The sequence below is a fragment of the Hyla sarda genome, chromosome 2 (assembly GCF_029499605.1).
Source record: "Hyla sarda isolate aHylSar1 chromosome 2, aHylSar1.hap1, whole genome shotgun sequence".
Taxonomy (NCBI): domain Eukaryota; kingdom Metazoa; phylum Chordata; class Amphibia; order Anura; family Hylidae; genus Hyla; species Hyla sarda.
In genome coordinates this window covers 75,453,088-75,470,746 of record NC_079190.1, presented here as the reverse complement: position 1 = coordinate 75,470,746, position 17,659 = coordinate 75,453,088, and the positions used below count along the sequence as shown (strand labels likewise).

The 17,659-nt window shown below is 44.9% G+C and overlaps 1 protein-coding gene across 3 annotated transcripts in view; it reads right to left on the bottom strand.

Annotated features, from left to right (window-relative positions):
* RB1 (RB transcriptional corepressor 1) overlaps nucleotides 1-17,659 on the bottom strand; it is a 170,445-nt gene that overhangs the window by 119,011 nt on the left and 33,775 nt on the right. For all 3 annotated transcript variants that reach the window (XM_056562104.1, XM_056562107.1, XM_056562105.1), the window contains exons 10-14: nucleotides 13,060-13,169; nucleotides 8,488-8,562; nucleotides 8,160-8,247; nucleotides 7,121-7,237; nucleotides 781-837 (exon numbers count right to left, since the gene is read on the bottom strand). In XM_056562104.1, coding sequence (XP_056418079.1) covers nucleotides 781-837; nucleotides 7,121-7,237; nucleotides 8,160-8,247; nucleotides 8,488-8,562; nucleotides 13,060-13,169 — 447 coding nt within the window. The remainder of the gene's footprint in view (nucleotides 1-780; nucleotides 838-7,120; nucleotides 7,238-8,159; nucleotides 8,248-8,487; nucleotides 8,563-13,059; nucleotides 13,170-17,659) is intronic.

Below are 17,659 nucleotides of genomic sequence, written 5' to 3'. Positions count from 1 at the left end.
GTATTTAGCAGCTAATAAGTACTGGAAGGATTAAGATTTTTTTAATAGAAGTAATTTACAAATCTGTTTAACTTTCTGGCACCAGTTGATTTAAAAAAGAAAAAAAAGTTTTCCACCAGAGTACCCTTTAAAGAATAGTAATGACTAAAATAAAGTTATTTACTTGCAACAGTGGAGAGTGCAAAAGTTGCTGCTTTAAATATGGGGAAAAAGGCACAGACATTCTCCCTAAGGATGCGTTCCCACCTTGCGTATATGCAGCGTATTTCATGCTACACAGAATTTGCACCAGCAGCGGGAAATACACTGCGTATTCCTCGCTCACTATACACGCAGGGCTTTCCGGCGGCAGCCCTATGCGTGTAGTGAGTTTTGGAGGCGGAGCCACGCGTCACAGTACCCCACCTCCAAAACTCACTACACACATAGGGCTGCTGCCGGAAAGCCCTGTGTGTATAGTGAGCGAGGAATACGCAGAGTATTTCCCACTGCTGCTGCAAATTTTGCGCAGCGTGAAATACGCTGTGTATACACCAGGTGGGAACGCACCCTAAGTGGTTGAAAAAAAAAAAAGTGTCTCTGCATGAAAACGGTTGGATGTTTTGCTACATAAGATCATGCAGATATAATACAGAGTAGAAGGGTCATCATACATGCAAAAAAATTCAGTAAAGAGCATATTAGTACAAAACCTATTTCAGGTTATTTCAATCATGCTTATTCTTCACAGATGGACCTTTAATACAAATTGAAAAACATCTGTTTTTATTTAACACTTACAGACTTTAACATAGATTCCATCACACGGTAATGTAAACGCACGCCAAGTTTGTATCTCTAATGCAAGGAGAGAAAAAGAAAGAAGAAGAATATGGATTTTTGGAAATAAAGATTTGTTTTCAAAATCACATTAAAGTTGTATATATAAATTAACGCTTGAATCTGTTTTTCTATTTAGTTTTAAGAAAAAACTGTTACACAAAAAACAGGTAAAAAAAAAAAAACGTAGATATTTTATGCTTACCATAAAATCTCTCTTTCTCGGAGGATCCATTGGGGGACACAGAGACCGTGGGTATATCTTGCTGCCACTAGGAGGCTGACACTAGGCATACAAAAAGAAAGTCGGACCCTCCTGGCAGGATATACCCCACCTACTAACCCTGAGCTAATCAGTTTAGTCCCAAAGCAGTAGGAGAGGACCGAAAAATAAAGAAACCAGCAGGTGTCCGAGGGAACTAGACAAAAAGGAACCTAAAACAACCCCTCGGACAGAAAACCGAACCATAGCAACAAACACAATGGGTGGGTGCTGTGTCCCCCCCAATGGATCCTCCGAGAAAGAGATTTTACGGTAAGCAAAAAAAAATAAAAAATCTACTTTTCTCGGTCGGCTCCATTGGGAGACACAGAGACGGTGGGAGGTACCAAAGCAGTCCCCGGGGAGGGAAAAATACCCAAATCAGAATCAGGCAGAAGACGGAGCCACTGCTGCCTTCAACACCTTACGACCCAAACTGGTGTAAGCAGACGCAAATGTGTGCACCTGTTAGAATTTAGTGAAGGTATGCAAGGACGACCAGGTTGCCGCCTTACAAACTTGTAAGGCCGAAGCCTTATTACGTAGCGCCCAAGAAGCCCCAACGGAACGCACGGAATGCGCAGTAACCCGTAAAAGGTGGGACTTTCCCTTTACAACGGTACGATTCTGAGATGGCAGAACGGATCCAGAACGGCCGTTGAAAAAGAATAGAGAGAGCAAATCCTAGCGGAAGATGGCTTACGAGCCCGAAGCATGGTGCGAATCACCCTGGTAGAAAACCCCCGAGCTCTCAGAACCGCGGTCAGTCTGGAGCTACCAGAATGGCAGGAATGCAGGAGTGGGAGGGGAGTAAAGAGGTAATGGTGGCTGAAGGACGACAACGGGATCCCGAGCGCATTCACTGTCAGAGCCAGAGGGTCGCGGAACTTCGCAAACAAAGCAAGGAACCTGGTGTTCCCCAAAGATCGCAGATCTGCGCTAACACCTCCGGGTGGAGAGACCACTCCCCGGAACCGCAGAGGAGCGGCTGAGAAAGTGTGCTTCCCAATTCTCCATTCCCGGAATGTGGATCGATGAGATATAGGAACTTGAATCTCGACCCATAGGAGAATTTTGGAAACTCCTCCATCGCTGAGCCACTGTGCGTGCCCCCCTGGCGATTGATCTTCGCCACCGCCGTGGCGTTGTCCGACTGGACTCGAACAGGTTGACCCAGAAGGAGAAGTTCCCAATGAGGAAGACAAAGAAAAATGGTGCGGAGCTCCAGAAGATTGATGGGGAGGCGAGCCTCCAGAGAAGACCAGCAACCCTGGATCATGCGGTCCCGAAACATACCTCCCTAGCCCAGGAGACTTGCATCGGTAGTGACAACCTGCCAGTGGAGGGGGAGGAAAGACCGCTACCCTGGAGAAGAAGGGGAGAGGGAAGCCACCACAGAAGAGGAAGGACACCCTCCGATAGTGAGCGCCGCTTGTCTAGCAGAAGACTAACCTGAGCAGCCTTTGTGTCGAAACGGAGACCCAGGAAGATAAGAGACTGAGTGGGAGAAAGGTTGGACTTCTCCCGGGTTGATCACACAGCCAAAGGTGGACAGACTCTGCACCGTGAGATGAAGGCTCTCCAAGTTTTGGGACCAGGACAGAGCTTTGATCAAAAGATCGCCCAGGTAAGGATGGAGCAAAATCCCCCCGGCTTGGATGATAGCAATCACCACCGCCAAGACCTTGGTAAAAACCCTGAGAGCCATGGCCAGGCCAAAAGGAAGAGCCGCAAACTGCATATGGCCCGTAGGGACGGCAAAGCGGAGAAACTGCTAATGGGCCAGAAAAATGGGGATGTGCAGATAAGTGTCCCGGATTTCCACTGAGGAAAGAAACGTGACGTGACCACCAAACGAAGGGGCTCCATGCGGACATGTCGCAGGAGCAGGTGGCGGTTTAGCAGTTTGAGGTCCAGAATAGGGCGGACAGAGCCTCCTTTCTTGGGGACGAAAAAAAGATTGGAGTAGAACCTCAAAAAACGCTCCCTGGGAGGAACGGGGGCAATCACTCCCTGAGGAAGCAACCTGAAAAGACACCGCCAAAGAAGGGGAACGAGGAGGGCGGGATCAGAGAAGCCATCCCGGGGAAAAGAAGCGTACTCTATACGGTGACCAGCAGATACGACGTCCCGGACCCAGGAGTCCTGACCCTGCGCTAGCCACACATCCCGAAAAAGAGAAAGACGACCTATCACCCGAGAAGAGAATACAGGTGGGAGCATCCCTTCAGGAGGAGGGAGGCTAACGGTTACCAGGCTTGCCCGCGAAACTGCCGGAACAGTTGTCTGACTTCCAGGAAGGCCGCACGTTAAAGGAGGGAGCCCTGCGCGATAGCGAGGTTGCCTGTTTGGAAGGACGACCCGAGGTAAAGGGCCGAAAGGAAGACAACTTCCGGCTAGGATCAAAGCGGCGAGTTTTGTTCTGCGGCAGTAGAAAACTTTTACTGCAGTTGTTTCGGATATGATCTCGTCCAGGCGCTTCCTAAAGAGCAGAGTACTGGAGAAGGGCAACGCTGTGAAAGATTTCTTCGAAGCGGTATCCGCATCCGTTGCCTTTAGCCACATGGAGCAACGAATCACCACCAAGTTACCAGAAGCAAAAGCCGTACAGCGGACGGACTCCAGAGCTGCTGAACAGAGTTAGTCCCCAGCCTGAGAGAGTTGATGCGCGAGGTCCTTTAAGTCCTCTGGAGGGGCTCCTGACAAGATGCCTTGGCAAAGCTGAGAAGCCCAAACAGAAACAGCTTTGGACACCCAGGCAGAAGCAAAAGTGGGAAGCAGGGACAAACCTGCCGCTTCAAAGGCAAACTTAGCCAGGTTCGTGATCTTCCTATCCGCCTGATCCTTAAAGGACGCTGCATCCGCTAGAGGCAGAGTAGTATATTTCGATAGACGAGAAAGATAGATGAGAAACCGGAGGATCCACGGCAGGCGGTGTTGTCCACTTGGAACCAGATCCTGAGAGAAAGGTAACTGGGCTTGAATCTTCTTATTCCCCTGGAATCGCGTGATGAGGTGATGAGATCCGAAGTTCCCGGGTCCTGTAGATTAAAGGTGTCCCTAATAGTTGACATCAGGCTGTCCACCATATCAGAAATGGCAGAATGATCCACTTGATCCGAAGTGGAATCTGACACCTCATCCACTACTTCCCCTGGAGGTACAGGAGCATGCGGAGGTAGCCTTAGACCGAGGTGAAGTGGACCTGGAATGGTGGGTCGGAGACCTGGGATGGACACCGGGGAAGCGGCCTATAGAGCGGGGGCGCTGCCGCTGAGTTTGAGAAGAGTAGCGTGACCTACGGGCAGATGGCCCCTCCCGAGAATGCGACACCGGAGAAGAGCCAGACGAAAGCACTCTAGGGCGCTTGTGAGAACGTTGGAAGTGGGGGCCAGGAGATACTGAGCGAGATTCCCCTGGAGAGCGTGTGCAGGGCCAGTATTCCTTCCCCAGAGATTAATAAAAGATAGGGAAGTCCTCCAGGGGTACCAGGTGACAGGGTCCCGGCAAAAGGGCAGGGGGAAAAAAGGGAAAGGGGGGACATACTCACCTTAACCCGCCAATACTTACCCAAGATGTCTTCAGCCAGCTATGGTCACCTGCATCACGTCAGGCTGAGACAGCGGGACGAGCAAGGAGGTTAGGAGGACCCGGACTCAAGGTGCAACCCGTTGGCGGGAAGGGGTTAACGGTGCATACTCTATGCCCCGTGACTCTTAACCGCATATGGAGGAACAGGTAGCGCCATGCTCCTGAACCCCACCTAAAAAAAAAAAAAGAGAAAAGAAAAAGGGAGAAAAAAAGCTAATACAGTCCCTAGCTAGAAAATAAAAAAAGAAGACCACCAGGTCTGGAGAACTCCAGACTTGTGTCTGCCTCCTACTGACACTAAGCTAAAACTGATTAGCTCAGGGTTAGTAGGCAGGGTATATCCTGCCAGGAGGGGCAGACTTTCGTTTTGAATGCCTAGTGTCAGCCTCCTAGTGGCAGCAAGATACACCCATCGTCTCTGTGTCCCCAATGGAGCCGACCGAGAAAGCAGAATTATTTGTCATCATCATCATCATCAGACAGACAGTTTAGTGTTTTGTGCATTTTAGTTTATTTATATTCATCTAATAAAATAATGGTAAACCAAATAGGACAAAAATAGTCCCATGTCAAATTAAACTGCAAAATTGCCATTCTGTGGTGGATGGAAAGTCTCCTCCATGGTGGGTCACAATGCTATCAATGCATGTGTCCAAAGGGAAAAGAGATAAAGCATATATACCAATAAAGTTCCAATGCTAAGGTTTAAATCGCGTTTATTCGTCTACATTACATTCAGGGGACTGAAAATATCCACCACCATCATCATCATCATCATCATCATCCTGGTGCCAAGGTTCTCAAAAGTCTGTGCATCTATAAGTCTGTGCAGCAATTTAGCTCCCAAATGTAATGTAGGTCAATAAACGCAACACAGGCCCCTGCAATTGGCCTTTGCCCAATTGAGATACAAAAGCTTTCTTCATACCAACGTTGCTAGCCTCTGTCACAGGTATCAGCAATTTTGACAGGAAGCACACTATCCTTGCTGCTAGTATGACAGAAAGCTTGAAATAATCTCAGTAGACCGAATTAAAAATCAATGGAAGCCATAAAGCAATAAGCAAAGAACCATTGAAAAAGGAAGATATGATGCCAGTGTAAGAAAATACTTAAATGGGCACTGTCCACAACTCTATTTTTTGATATGTTGTAGTACTTATGTACTACAACATATCTGTAATATATTTTCATTATTTATTTTTTCATTTTCAGGGTGAATTTTACGTTTGAAAACCGGCCACTAGGGGTCTCCCTCCTTGTTGCCGGCCGCAGCACGGCGTGAGATCACGCCCGATTTCGGACCGATTGCGGGCGGGAAATCGGTCCTAATTCATTTACACTGCGCTCGCTCCCTGCCTGTCAATCAGACAGGCGGGAGCGAGCGCATTGGCTCCCCGGCCACTGGCTGGGAGGCCACTCCTCCCGCACATGTCGTCGCCGCCGTTGCCCCTGCACGCCCGCTGCCGGACTCTGCAGTATCAGTAAGTATGTTTTTTTATGATTATTTAGGGGAGTTGGTGGTTATAACAGGAGTTGGAGGAGAGCGGGGTTCTGGGTTTCAGAACGGGGGTGGGAGACGGTGTGACGGAGGGAACGGAGGGGCGGTGTGACGTAGGGAACAGGGTAGCGCCGCATGGCACTAACTTATAGTTCATCCACACAGGGTGCCTCCAGCTGTTTCACTACTACAGCTCCCAGCATGCTGTGACAGCCAATAGATGTCAGGGCAAGCTGGGAGTTGTAGTGGTGAAACAGCTGGAGGCACCCTGTGTAGATTAACTAAGGGTGGAAGTCGGCCCCAGCAGGCATCAGTGACGTGGTGCCTGCTGGGGAAGTCTGCCTGGTAGTGAGCACACTGCCAGGCAGACAAAAAGTTATTTTTAATATAGTAAAAAAAAAAAAAAAAATTAAGAGCAGGGAGGGGGTTAGGGATAGATGTGCAATAGGGAGGGATAGAAAAAATATATATATAGGATGGAGGGAGCTACTCTTTAAAGGGAACTGGTCAGCAGTTTCATGCTGCGAAAAGGGCTGGCAGCATAAAACATACAGGCAGCGTGATCTCAACACACTATGATTTCTCACTAAATCAGAGTTTAAAAAAGAGGCACTGGAAACAGGTTACGTAGTCTTTGGGAAAGTCCCTGCAGATTCTCCCCCCAACCCACCAGACCTAAGTAACACATTTCTGCCTGCAGTTTAAGCAGCATGAAGCCACTGACCAGTTCCCATTAAATGGACATAGTCATGATCTTTCTCAAAGCTAGCTGCCTGTCCATATAGCTTGTATATGCAAAAATGTGACATTAAAGAGGTAGCCCGGTGAGAATCTTCAGTGTCCGGCACGTCACATGCCCATCCAGCCAATCAGAGGCTGAAGTATAACATTGCTGTGGCTGCTGATTGGGTGACTGGGTTTGTCTTGTACTTCCTAAAATATATTACCTGGTATCCAATTTCTGCAAAGGCTTGTCCAACGGCACGTGCAAATCTGAGTCTAAACATCAGACCCAACTGATTCACTCTCTCAGTAATGGCGTTTTTTGGATTTACTGTACAGTTCTGTAATGAATAAACATGTTATTATGGCATTATAGGCTATTAACCAACTTCATTTAAGAAAAAATATGACCTGAAAATATATGTAGATGACTACACGTCTGGAAATAATGGTATCATTAATCCCCTAAAAAGTAGTGTTTAAAATCTAACAGCTGATACATAACACTTTTTTTTTGTTGTAGAATGCGCCTTATTTTTTTTTTTTTTTACACTTTAACTTATGTTTCCTATATTATAAAATAACATCACCCAATTTTACAACTACCCAATTTTATTCAATGGAATGTCAGGAGATTTATGGTGCCCGATCACAGACTGTGTAAAATACCAACAAGCTCCCCTATTACAAATACCTACTAAAAGTTTCATTATATTTTGTCTATGTCATATAGTGTTTTTATTTCGTCTGCATCATTTTTTGTAAATGCATATTTTGTTTATTCACTCCCCCTTCCCAAAAAAAAATTATAACCAAAAAAAGAGATATAAAATGTATTGTGATATACTGTAACCCAAAACACAAAGAAAATGTTATGCTATTTATACCACACTGCGAACGTCATAAAAACAGAACCCTAAAAACAGTAGATTAGTTTCACAATACATTATATCAATGTTTTCCGAACAGTTCATCACCAGCTGTTGCAAAACTACAACTCCCAGCATGCCCGGACAGCCTTTGGCTGTCCGGGCATGCTGGGAGTTGTAGGTTTGCAACAGCTGGAGACACGTCATTTGGAAAACAGCAATATAATATGCATGCCATAATGATGTGATGTAGAAAAAAAAAACCTTTACTTTGTCATGAAAGCCCAAAATTTTCTGCCTTAATAAAAGGGCTGATTTGGTAAAGCTTATTTATCTAAATCTTGGAAGAAAAGAGAACTTGATGCAAGATTTACTATATACCATTATGACTTACCTCAAAATAAGAGTTAAGAATTTCTGATGGTTCATCAATGGATGAATGTAAAATTGTCATCAGCTGGTTAATAGTGTTCAATGCAGCTCTATTTTAAAAGGCAAAATAAAATAAATGACTGAATAAATGAATAAATGCTGCAATGATACAGTTGTTACTATGAAACAAACATTTTATATGAAGCATGATAACTTGCTGCATGCACAAAAATTAGCACTACCACCTAGAGCAAACAAGAAACCCTTTTTTCTAAAAGTATAAGTGTCATTCTGAGTAACTCAACCACAAGACAGATATTGTAGCTGGTAGATATAGTGGACAAGCTCACCTGACTGGTGTCTGTGGAGGAATCACAGATGGTTCTTCTAAATTGTTTTTACGAGGTGTTCTCTCCTGCTCCAAGCTGAACAAAAAAAAAGTGTGAGGAGAAAAAAAATTAAAATAAAGAATAATTCCATTTATCATTTAATATATTATTATCATCATTAGTGCAGATTTCTGCACAATGCGAAATGTGCTGCACAAATGTGTGGTTTTCCCAGTTGTTGCACAAAACCTATTATGTGGTGCACGTCACTTCATTAATTGACACAAATAACAGGAAGCCCCTGGACAGTACATCTGGTCACTGGAGTAAATCATTTTTGCGGGAGTGATAAAAATTCAGCACCCCCGACCAGTGCATCTGCTAACCAAGCCCCCTGGAAGAGCACAACAAGAACAGTGATAAAGCCAGGGCATACAGTGACCCCCCCGACCTACGATGGCCCCGACATACGATAATTTCAACATGCGATGGCCTCTCAGGCCATCGCATGTTGAAGGCAGCATCAACATACGATGCTTTTGTATGTCGGGGCCATCGCATAAACGGCTATCCGGCAGCGCTGACTGCTTCAGCTGCTGCCGGATAGCCGTTTACGGTGCCCCGTGTGCTCCGGTGATGGTCTCCTACCTGTCCTCGGGGCTCCGGAGCGTCATCTTCGGGATCCCCTCCATCGCCAGCGCTCTCCATCATCGTCATCACGTTGCTGCGCACGCCGTCCAGTCATCCAATAGGAGCGGCGTGCACAGTGACGTGATGACTGCGCCGTGAGAGCGACGTACCCGGGTAGCAGAGACGGTCCGGAGCGGCTGGGATGCGGTGACAGCGATGGAGAGCGACATCCAGGGCAGTGGTGACGGGTCCGGAGCGGCGGGGACAGGTGAGTACAACTTCCTATTTTTTACTTTGCACAGATCCCTCAACATACGATGGTTTCAACAAACGATGGTTAATTTGGAACGGATTACCATCGTATGTTGAGGGACCACTGTATATTATAAAAATTAGAGTTGAGCGAACTTACAGTAAATTGGTCCATGTAAACCTCACAGCTCGGCTGTTGATTATTTTAGTCTGCATGAATTAGTTCAGCTTTCCAAGGGCTCCAGTTGCCTGGAAAAGGTGGATACAGACCTAGGAGACCTAAGACTGTCATGCCAGACTTTTCCAGACAACCAGAGCCCTTGGAAAGCTGAACTAATTTACGCAGACTAAAGTAATCAACAGCCGAGCTGCGAGGTTCGCTACGAGCCAATTTACTGTAAGTTCGCTAAACTCCAATAGGATTAGATGATAATTTCGGCGCAAATTAAAAACACACTGCGCATGCAGCTTTACAGGTGCGCGCCCAGACTGCGGTAAAAAAAAAAAAAAAAGGCCATAAGAATCTGTAGCCAGTTTGGAAGAGAATCAGCAGTAGAAATGAGAATCAGACTTATATTTATATTAAGAATTAGTTATTTTAATATCCTGCAAAAATCCTTCTCAATAAGAAACTTACAATGGGGGCAGATTTCACACAGACTTCAGAGAAGAATCCATGGCAAAAAAGGAGTGGAAAACATATCCTTATTAAAGTGGTCCCTCAACTTACAGTGGCCTCAGGTTACAATATTTTCGAGATACAATGGTCTTTTCAGGACCATCATAACTTGAAACCATATTCAACATCCACTGCTACGGACAGTCCAGATCTGTGAAACACGTCAATAGCTGGAAGAACCGACCAATCAGAAGGGACATTTCACTGGTAAAACCCCTGTATTACTGAAGTGTATGCACTGTCTGGTAGTGCCCCCTACAGTACAGGGGAGTACTACATGTTCTTTACTACCCTTTATCTGTGCTGTGGTCAGCTGCTGCTTTGTACACAAGGTGAAGGTGGCTCCATTTTACTTTTTTGGGGACATTTCCCAGATTTATCAAACTGTGTGAGAAAACGTAAAGGGATTTCCCCACAGCAACCAATCACAGCTCAGATTTCACTTTACCAGAGCTCTTTAGCTGAGTTGTGATTGGTTGCTGTGGGGAAATACCTCCACTTTTTCTCTCACACAGCTTAATAAATAAGGACCATGAAGAAGCTCCTGTACTTTACATAGACAGTGATTTACAGCTCCCAGCAGCTCTTTCTTACTTTTGTATCTAAGGACTTACTTTATCTGTATTAGTTATCTACCGTATATACTCGAGTATAAGCCGACCCGAATATAAGCCAAGGCCCCTAATTTCACCCCAAAATCCCAGGAAAAGTTATTGACTCGAGTATAAGCCCCCGTCATCATCACCGCCTGTCATCATCCCCCCTTCATCATCACCGCCTGTCATCATCCCACACACCCCCTTCATCATCCCCTTGTCATCATCCCACACCCCCCGTTCATCATCCCCTTGTCATCATCCCACACCCCCCCTTCATCATCCCCTTGTCATCATCCCCACCCCCTTCATCATCCCCTTGTCATCATCCTCTTGTCATCATCCTCTTGTGAACTCTCCGCCCTCAGTGGTCTTCAACCTGCGGACCTCCAGAGGTTTCAAAACTACAACTCCCAGCAAGCCCGGGCAGCCATCGACTGTCCGGGCTTGCTGGGAGTTGTAGTTTTGAAACCTCTGGAGGTACGCAGGTTGAAGACCACTGCGGCCTTCGACATCATCCAGCCCCCTCTCACCCCCTTTAGTTCTGTACTCACCTCCGCTCGGCGCTGGTCCGGTGCTGCAGGACTGTCCGGAGAGGAGGTGGTCCGGTGGGATAGTGGTTCCAGGCTGCTATCTTCACCGGGGGGGCCTCTTCTCCGCGCTTCGGGCCCGGAATAGAGGCGTTGCCGTGACGAAGACGCAGAGGGACGTTGGTAATGAACGTACCTCTGCATCGTCGTCAAGGCAACATGACTATTCCGGGGCCGGGCCCGAAGCGCGGAGAAGAGGCCCCCCCGGTGAAGATGGCAGCCCGGAACCACTATCCCACCGGACGACCTCCCCACCGGACAGTCCTGCAGCACCGGACCAGCGCCGAGCGGAGGTGAGTACAGAACTAAAGGGGGTGAGAGGGGTCTGGATGATGTCGAAGGCCGCAGTGGTCTTCAACCTGCGGACCTCCAGAGGATTCAAAACTACAACTCCCAGCAAGCCCGGACAGCCGATGGCTGCCCGGGCTTGCTGGGAGTTGTAGTTTTGAAACCTCTGGAGGTCCGCAGGTTGAAAACCACTGAGGGCGGAGAGTTCACTCGAGTATAAGCCGAGGGGGGTGTTTTCAGCATGAAAAATCGTGCTGAAAAACTCGGCTTATACTCGAGTATATACGGTACTTATTTTTCTTTAATTCTCACTTTTCTTTTTTTTATTTTAAAGTCTTCAGAACCAATTACCAGGCTTCCATAGGAGTTATGGTCTTAACATACAATGGTCTTAACATACAATGGTCGTCCTGGAACCAATTCATAATGTAACTTGAGGGACCACTGTACTTGCCATTTGTATATCTAAGTAAAGTAAACTGAACTCGGTTGTTGTAAGAGGAATTCGTATTTATGTATATGCAAAACTTGATTATTTACACATATTCCAGCTACTGTACATACAGCTATAATCACACCCTTATTTTGCAGGATGGCTAAGAAACCACTCTTCTATCTTCATTCATCTCACAGTCATTTGTGGCCATTTTCCAGTAATACTGTTAAATCTCTTTAATGACAACCAAAATGCCTTTTTACAGTGATCATTAAAGAGGATTACACTCTTTAATACGCAAGATCATGCACATCAAGTACTTGACTGCGTTTCACTGATTCTGCCTTCCCAATTACAGGGAGTATGCGGTAATTCAAAACTAAAAAAAAAAAAAATACGGTAATCACAATAAATAAATATAACCCTACCCCTGTCAATTAGGGTGTTTATAAACTCCGGCAAGACATCTCTGCTAAGTCAGGGTAGATCATGGCCTTTTATTCATTCCTGGTATTCCAGTTGAGACAAAGATCAATTCTTGAGAACATGACAACTAATAATGTTAGTTAAAGGGGTAGTCCACTGGAAAACATCAACTGATGACAGAAAGTTAAACAGATTTGTAAATTACTTCTATTAAAAAATCTTAATCCTTCTAGTACTTATAAGCTTCTGTATGCTCCATGGAAGTTCTTTTCGTTTTGAATTTCCTTTCTGTCTGACCACAGTGCTCTCTGCTGACACCTCTGTCCATTTTAGGGACTGTCCAGAGCAGGAGCAAATCCCCATAGCAAACCTATCCTGCTCTGGACAGTTCCTGACATGGACAGAGGTGCCAGCAGAGAGCACTGTGGTCAGACAGAAAGGAAATTCAAAAAGAAAAGAACTTCCGTGGAGCATACAGCAGCTGATAACTACTGGAAGGATTAAGATTTAATAGAAGTTATTTACAAATATGTTTAACTTTCTGTCTTCAGTTGATTAAAAAAAATAAAATAAAAAAAAAAAAAAAAGGTTCCAGGATCCTTTAGACAAAGAACAGACAAACTATTGCACATAGCCTTAGGGTTCTTTTTTTATATATTTCAGTTTACCCAAGGTTCCTGTCATGCTACCATTTACCTTTCTTGGAAATCAACTTTCAGGGTGTTGTCGTTTTCCAAAAACAGCCGTTCGTCTATGTATTTGTTTTTCTGATAAAGTTGTTCATACTGTTGCGAGATTACATCAACCTGAAATACCAAGTAATTTTTACACATTGAAGGATGCAATTCTATCCAGCATGTCAACAAATCTGTGAACCACCCACCTGTGATGATGATCGGTATGATCCCAAAAATGAAGGGGGCTACAGAGCTGGTATAGTGCTTCATTGCTTTCTGTACTTTTCCTGCACTGTGCCATGCCAACCAGCTGCACAGAAAACTGTACTTAGCACAATTCGCTTGAATGGAGCCATGCTATAGTACCCTGTCAGGAGAGTCACTGTGCAGGGAAACTTCAGCCTGGCTCATCAGGGGTCTCAAAGGTCAGTATCAGGGAGCCAATATGACAGCGTTTCCCAACCAGGGGGCCTCCAGCTGTTGCAAAACTACAACTCCCAGCATGTCCAGACAGCCAAAGGCTGTCTGGGCATGCTGGAAGTTTTAGTTTTGCAACGGCGGGAGGCACAGTGGTTGGCGAAACACTGCACTATGCAGTCAGGAGCCACATCAGTGTTGCAGTCCTTTCATTTACAGAACATATCCAGAACCCAAAAAGGTCAGACCCCCCCCCTACAATCTTAGTAATATGCTAATTTTAGGTGTACAGCACTGCGGAATGTGTGTGTGCGCTATCCAACAAATATGATATTATTATTGTAATTGTTAATAATAACAACAACACTTTTTGAGATACCCCTTTAAGAATGTATAGCCAAACAGAACACAGATTCTTGATTTGTTGTTTTTTTTACTGTTCGACAATATATACAAATGTCATGTCATTCCGAACACACAACAGAAATTCACTGAGGATGTAGAGTGGTGGTCTCCATATTGTGGACATTTACATACTGCAAAATGGAAACTTTGGTCATGCTGGGAGTTGTAGTTTTGCAACATCTGGTAGTCCACAGTTTGGAGAACATTAGTGTGGAGTGTTCAGAACATCATCAGGTACTCCCGTATCCCAGCGGGACCCGGGCTGCATCTCATTCATTTAAATGAGTCGACAGGAGTCAGATAGTGACCCTGGTTTTTTGGCCAGTCAGAAAAACGTAGATGGGTCAAAAATGACTCAGGTCTGCTCATTTAAATACGAGAGTGCCCGGTTTTCCCATTTCCCAGCCGGATCCAGTCACCCTAGCTACAAAATGCGGTGTGAATGCACCCATATTTTGTTCGCACAAACTAAAAGCATGTGTTATTTTAAAGCGGAAATCACAAAGATTTGCACTTTAAAAATAGTGCAACTTAACACTTATATTAAAACAAAAAAATTATTTTCCATTGATTTGCAATGGGACCCTCAGACCTTCTGCACCTACTGTGGCTTGGTGAAAGCCATGATGCAGTGACAAGCCCTAAAAGAAACAAAGGGACGAGGGCACACCGGAGTGCCAGTGCTACAGCAGCCGAGATAAGTACTGTGTACTATATTGTTTTATAGTACAAACAATTGGCAATCGGTTAGTTTGTTTATTTAATTGGAGGATCCCTATAAAACTGGGTGAATGGTTATTGTTTGAGGAGATTAGGAATGCTTATAAAAGATAGTACAGTGCATCATTGAAAAGCTGGAAAATGAAAGGAAAAAAAACAGATGGCAATGCAAAGGTCACTTTTGCTAGTTTCATTCTTACATGTTGCTGAAGCTCCAAGTGCTTATTTACAAATCGCAAGTAACAGGAAACAGCAACCGGCTTTCGTTATTACAACTAGCAATAATTTGTTGTGCAACGTTGCAGCATTTCAGAAAAATCTGATTTTAAAACTAGCTGGAAAGAAGGCAAATAAGTTATGAGGAAGGTCCCTGCAGGCTTTTCCTTGCCCCACTAGGCTTGACTGATCTCTCACTATTTATGAATAGGGAAAGGCCTGTCAATCAAGCCCAGGGGGGTATGGAGAGACCTGGAGGGACCTCCCAGATTACTTTCCACCCTTTTCCCACCAATTTTACTATACAGTTATGTCACTGAAACGCTGTTACGATGTAATTGGAGCTATCCATTCTTCTATTAAGGGGATGTGAAGGTTTTTCAAATATTAAGTAGACTGTCACACTGGACACGTACAGTAGTTTACCTTACATTTGCATATTATAACATTTTCTTAGAACCCATTCAGGTAGAAGACAGAAGAATGCCATATGATGGCTTATTTTTTGCGCCACCAATTCTACTTTGTAATGACATTTAGTCAAAATTCACAACAAAACCAAAAAAATTCATTGTGCGACAAAATTGAAGAAAAAAATGCCATTTTTTAAATGGGGGCTTCCGTTTCTACGCAGTACATTTTTCGGTAAAAATTACATCTAATCTTTATTCTGTAGGTCCATACAGTTAAAATGATACCCTACTTATATAGGTTTGATTTTGTATTACGTCTGAAAAAAATCATAACTACATGCAAGAAAATTTATATGTTTAAAATTCTCATCTTCTGACCCCTATAAAAACTTTTTTATTTTTCCGCGTACAGGCCGGTATGAGGGCTAATTTTTTGCGCCGTGATCTGTAGTTTTTAAAGGTACCATTATTTTATTGATCAGACTATTTTGATCGCTTTTTATTCAATTTTTCATGATCTAAATAGTGACCAAAAATACGCTATTTTGGACTTTGGAATTTTTTTGTGCATAAGCCATTGACCCTGCGGTTTAATTAACGATATATTTTTATAATTCGGACATTTTTGCATGCAGCGATACCACATATGTTTATCTTTATTTTTATTTACAGTTTTTTTTGTATGTTTTTTTTTTTTTTTTTTTTTTAACCTTCTTACTTAGCGAAGGGGTTAAATGATCTTTATTAACTTTTTTTTTTTCCACACTTTTTTTTTTTTGCAGTGTTATAGTCCCCTCTAGTGGCTATAGCACTGCACATACTGATCTTATACACAGACCACCTAAATGCATTAAACATGGATATGATCAGTGTTCTCGGCGGTTGATTGCTCAAGCCTGGATTTCAGCCTTGTAGCAATCAATCTCCGATCGGACGCGACGGAGGCAGGTTAGGCACCCTCCGCTCGCGTTCTAGCTGATCGGGACATCGCGATTTCACCGCAATGGTCCCTATCAGCCTGACTGAGCTGCCAGGAGGGTATTTTTGTTACTTTAGACGTGGCAATCAACTTTGAACGCCGCGTCTAAAGGGTTAATAGTGCGCGGCACAACGATCGGTACCGCACGCTATTAGCCCAGGGTCCCGGCTTTCATTAACAGCCGGGACCAACCCGCTATGACGCGGGTATACCAGGTTCGGGCGCAGGGCATCCTTAAGAGGTTAAAGGCTAGTCAATTTCAGCATTTACAAGAAGCTGCTCAATTTAGGTTACACATAGCATATATGCATCGTATTTCACGATGCACAGCGGTAAATACACTGCGTATTCTCCTATAAGCAAACACACGTGACAGCCCTGGGTGTGCAGAGTGGTTTGGACCTTACTGCGGGCACAGGGCTACTGGGAAGCCCTGGGTGTTTGCTCAAAGGAGAATATGCAGCGTATTTTGCGCAGCATGAAATAAGTAGATTTTTTATGATTACCGTAAAAGCTCTCTCTCTCTCTCTCTCTGAGGATCCATTGGGGGACACAGAGACCGTGGGTAAATCTTGCTGACACTAGGCATATAAAAACAAGTTGGCCCCTCCTGGCAGGATATACCCCACCTACAGCCTCTGAGCTAATCAGTTTAGTCCCAAAGAAGTAGGAGAGGATCGACAGAGAAAGAAACCAGCAGGTGTCCGAGGAACTAGACAAAAAGGAACTGAAAAAAAAACCCTGGACAGAAAACCAAACCACAGTAACAAACACAAACGGGTGGGTGATGTGTCCCCCAATGGATCCTCTGAGAAAGATTTTACGGCAAGCATAAAAAAAAATCTTACTTTTCTCGGTCGGCTCCATTGGGGGGACACAGAGACCGTGGGATGTACCAAAGCAGTCCCCGGGGTGGGAGAAATACCCAGCTACTGCCGCCTTCAACACCTTGCGACCCAAACCGGCGTAAGCAGCCTCAAAAGTGTGCACCTGGTAAAATGTTGTGAAGATGTGCAAGGACGACCAGGTTGCCGCCTTGCAGACTTGTAATAAGGTCGAAGCCTTATTGCGTAGCGCCCAAGAAGCCCCAATGGAATGCGTGGAATGCACTGTAACCCGAAAAGGTGGGAACTTCCCTTTACAACGGTACAATTCAGAGATGGCAGAACTGATCCACCACAAAAAGGTCCCCTTGGAAGCTGGAAGCCCCTTGCGACGACCCTCCGGAATCACAAAGAAGGATTCACCCTGCCGGAAGGAGGAAGTGACGGAAAGATAGATCCGAACAGCTCGAACAACATCCAGACAATGTAGGGAACATTCCATAGAGTTGTATGGAGCCGGACAAAAGGAAGAAAGAACAATCTCCTCATTCACGTGAAAAGAGGAAATTACATTGGGCAAGAAGGAAGGAGGCGGCCGAAAAACAACATTGTCCTGATGAAGGACCAAGAATGGAGAACAACAAG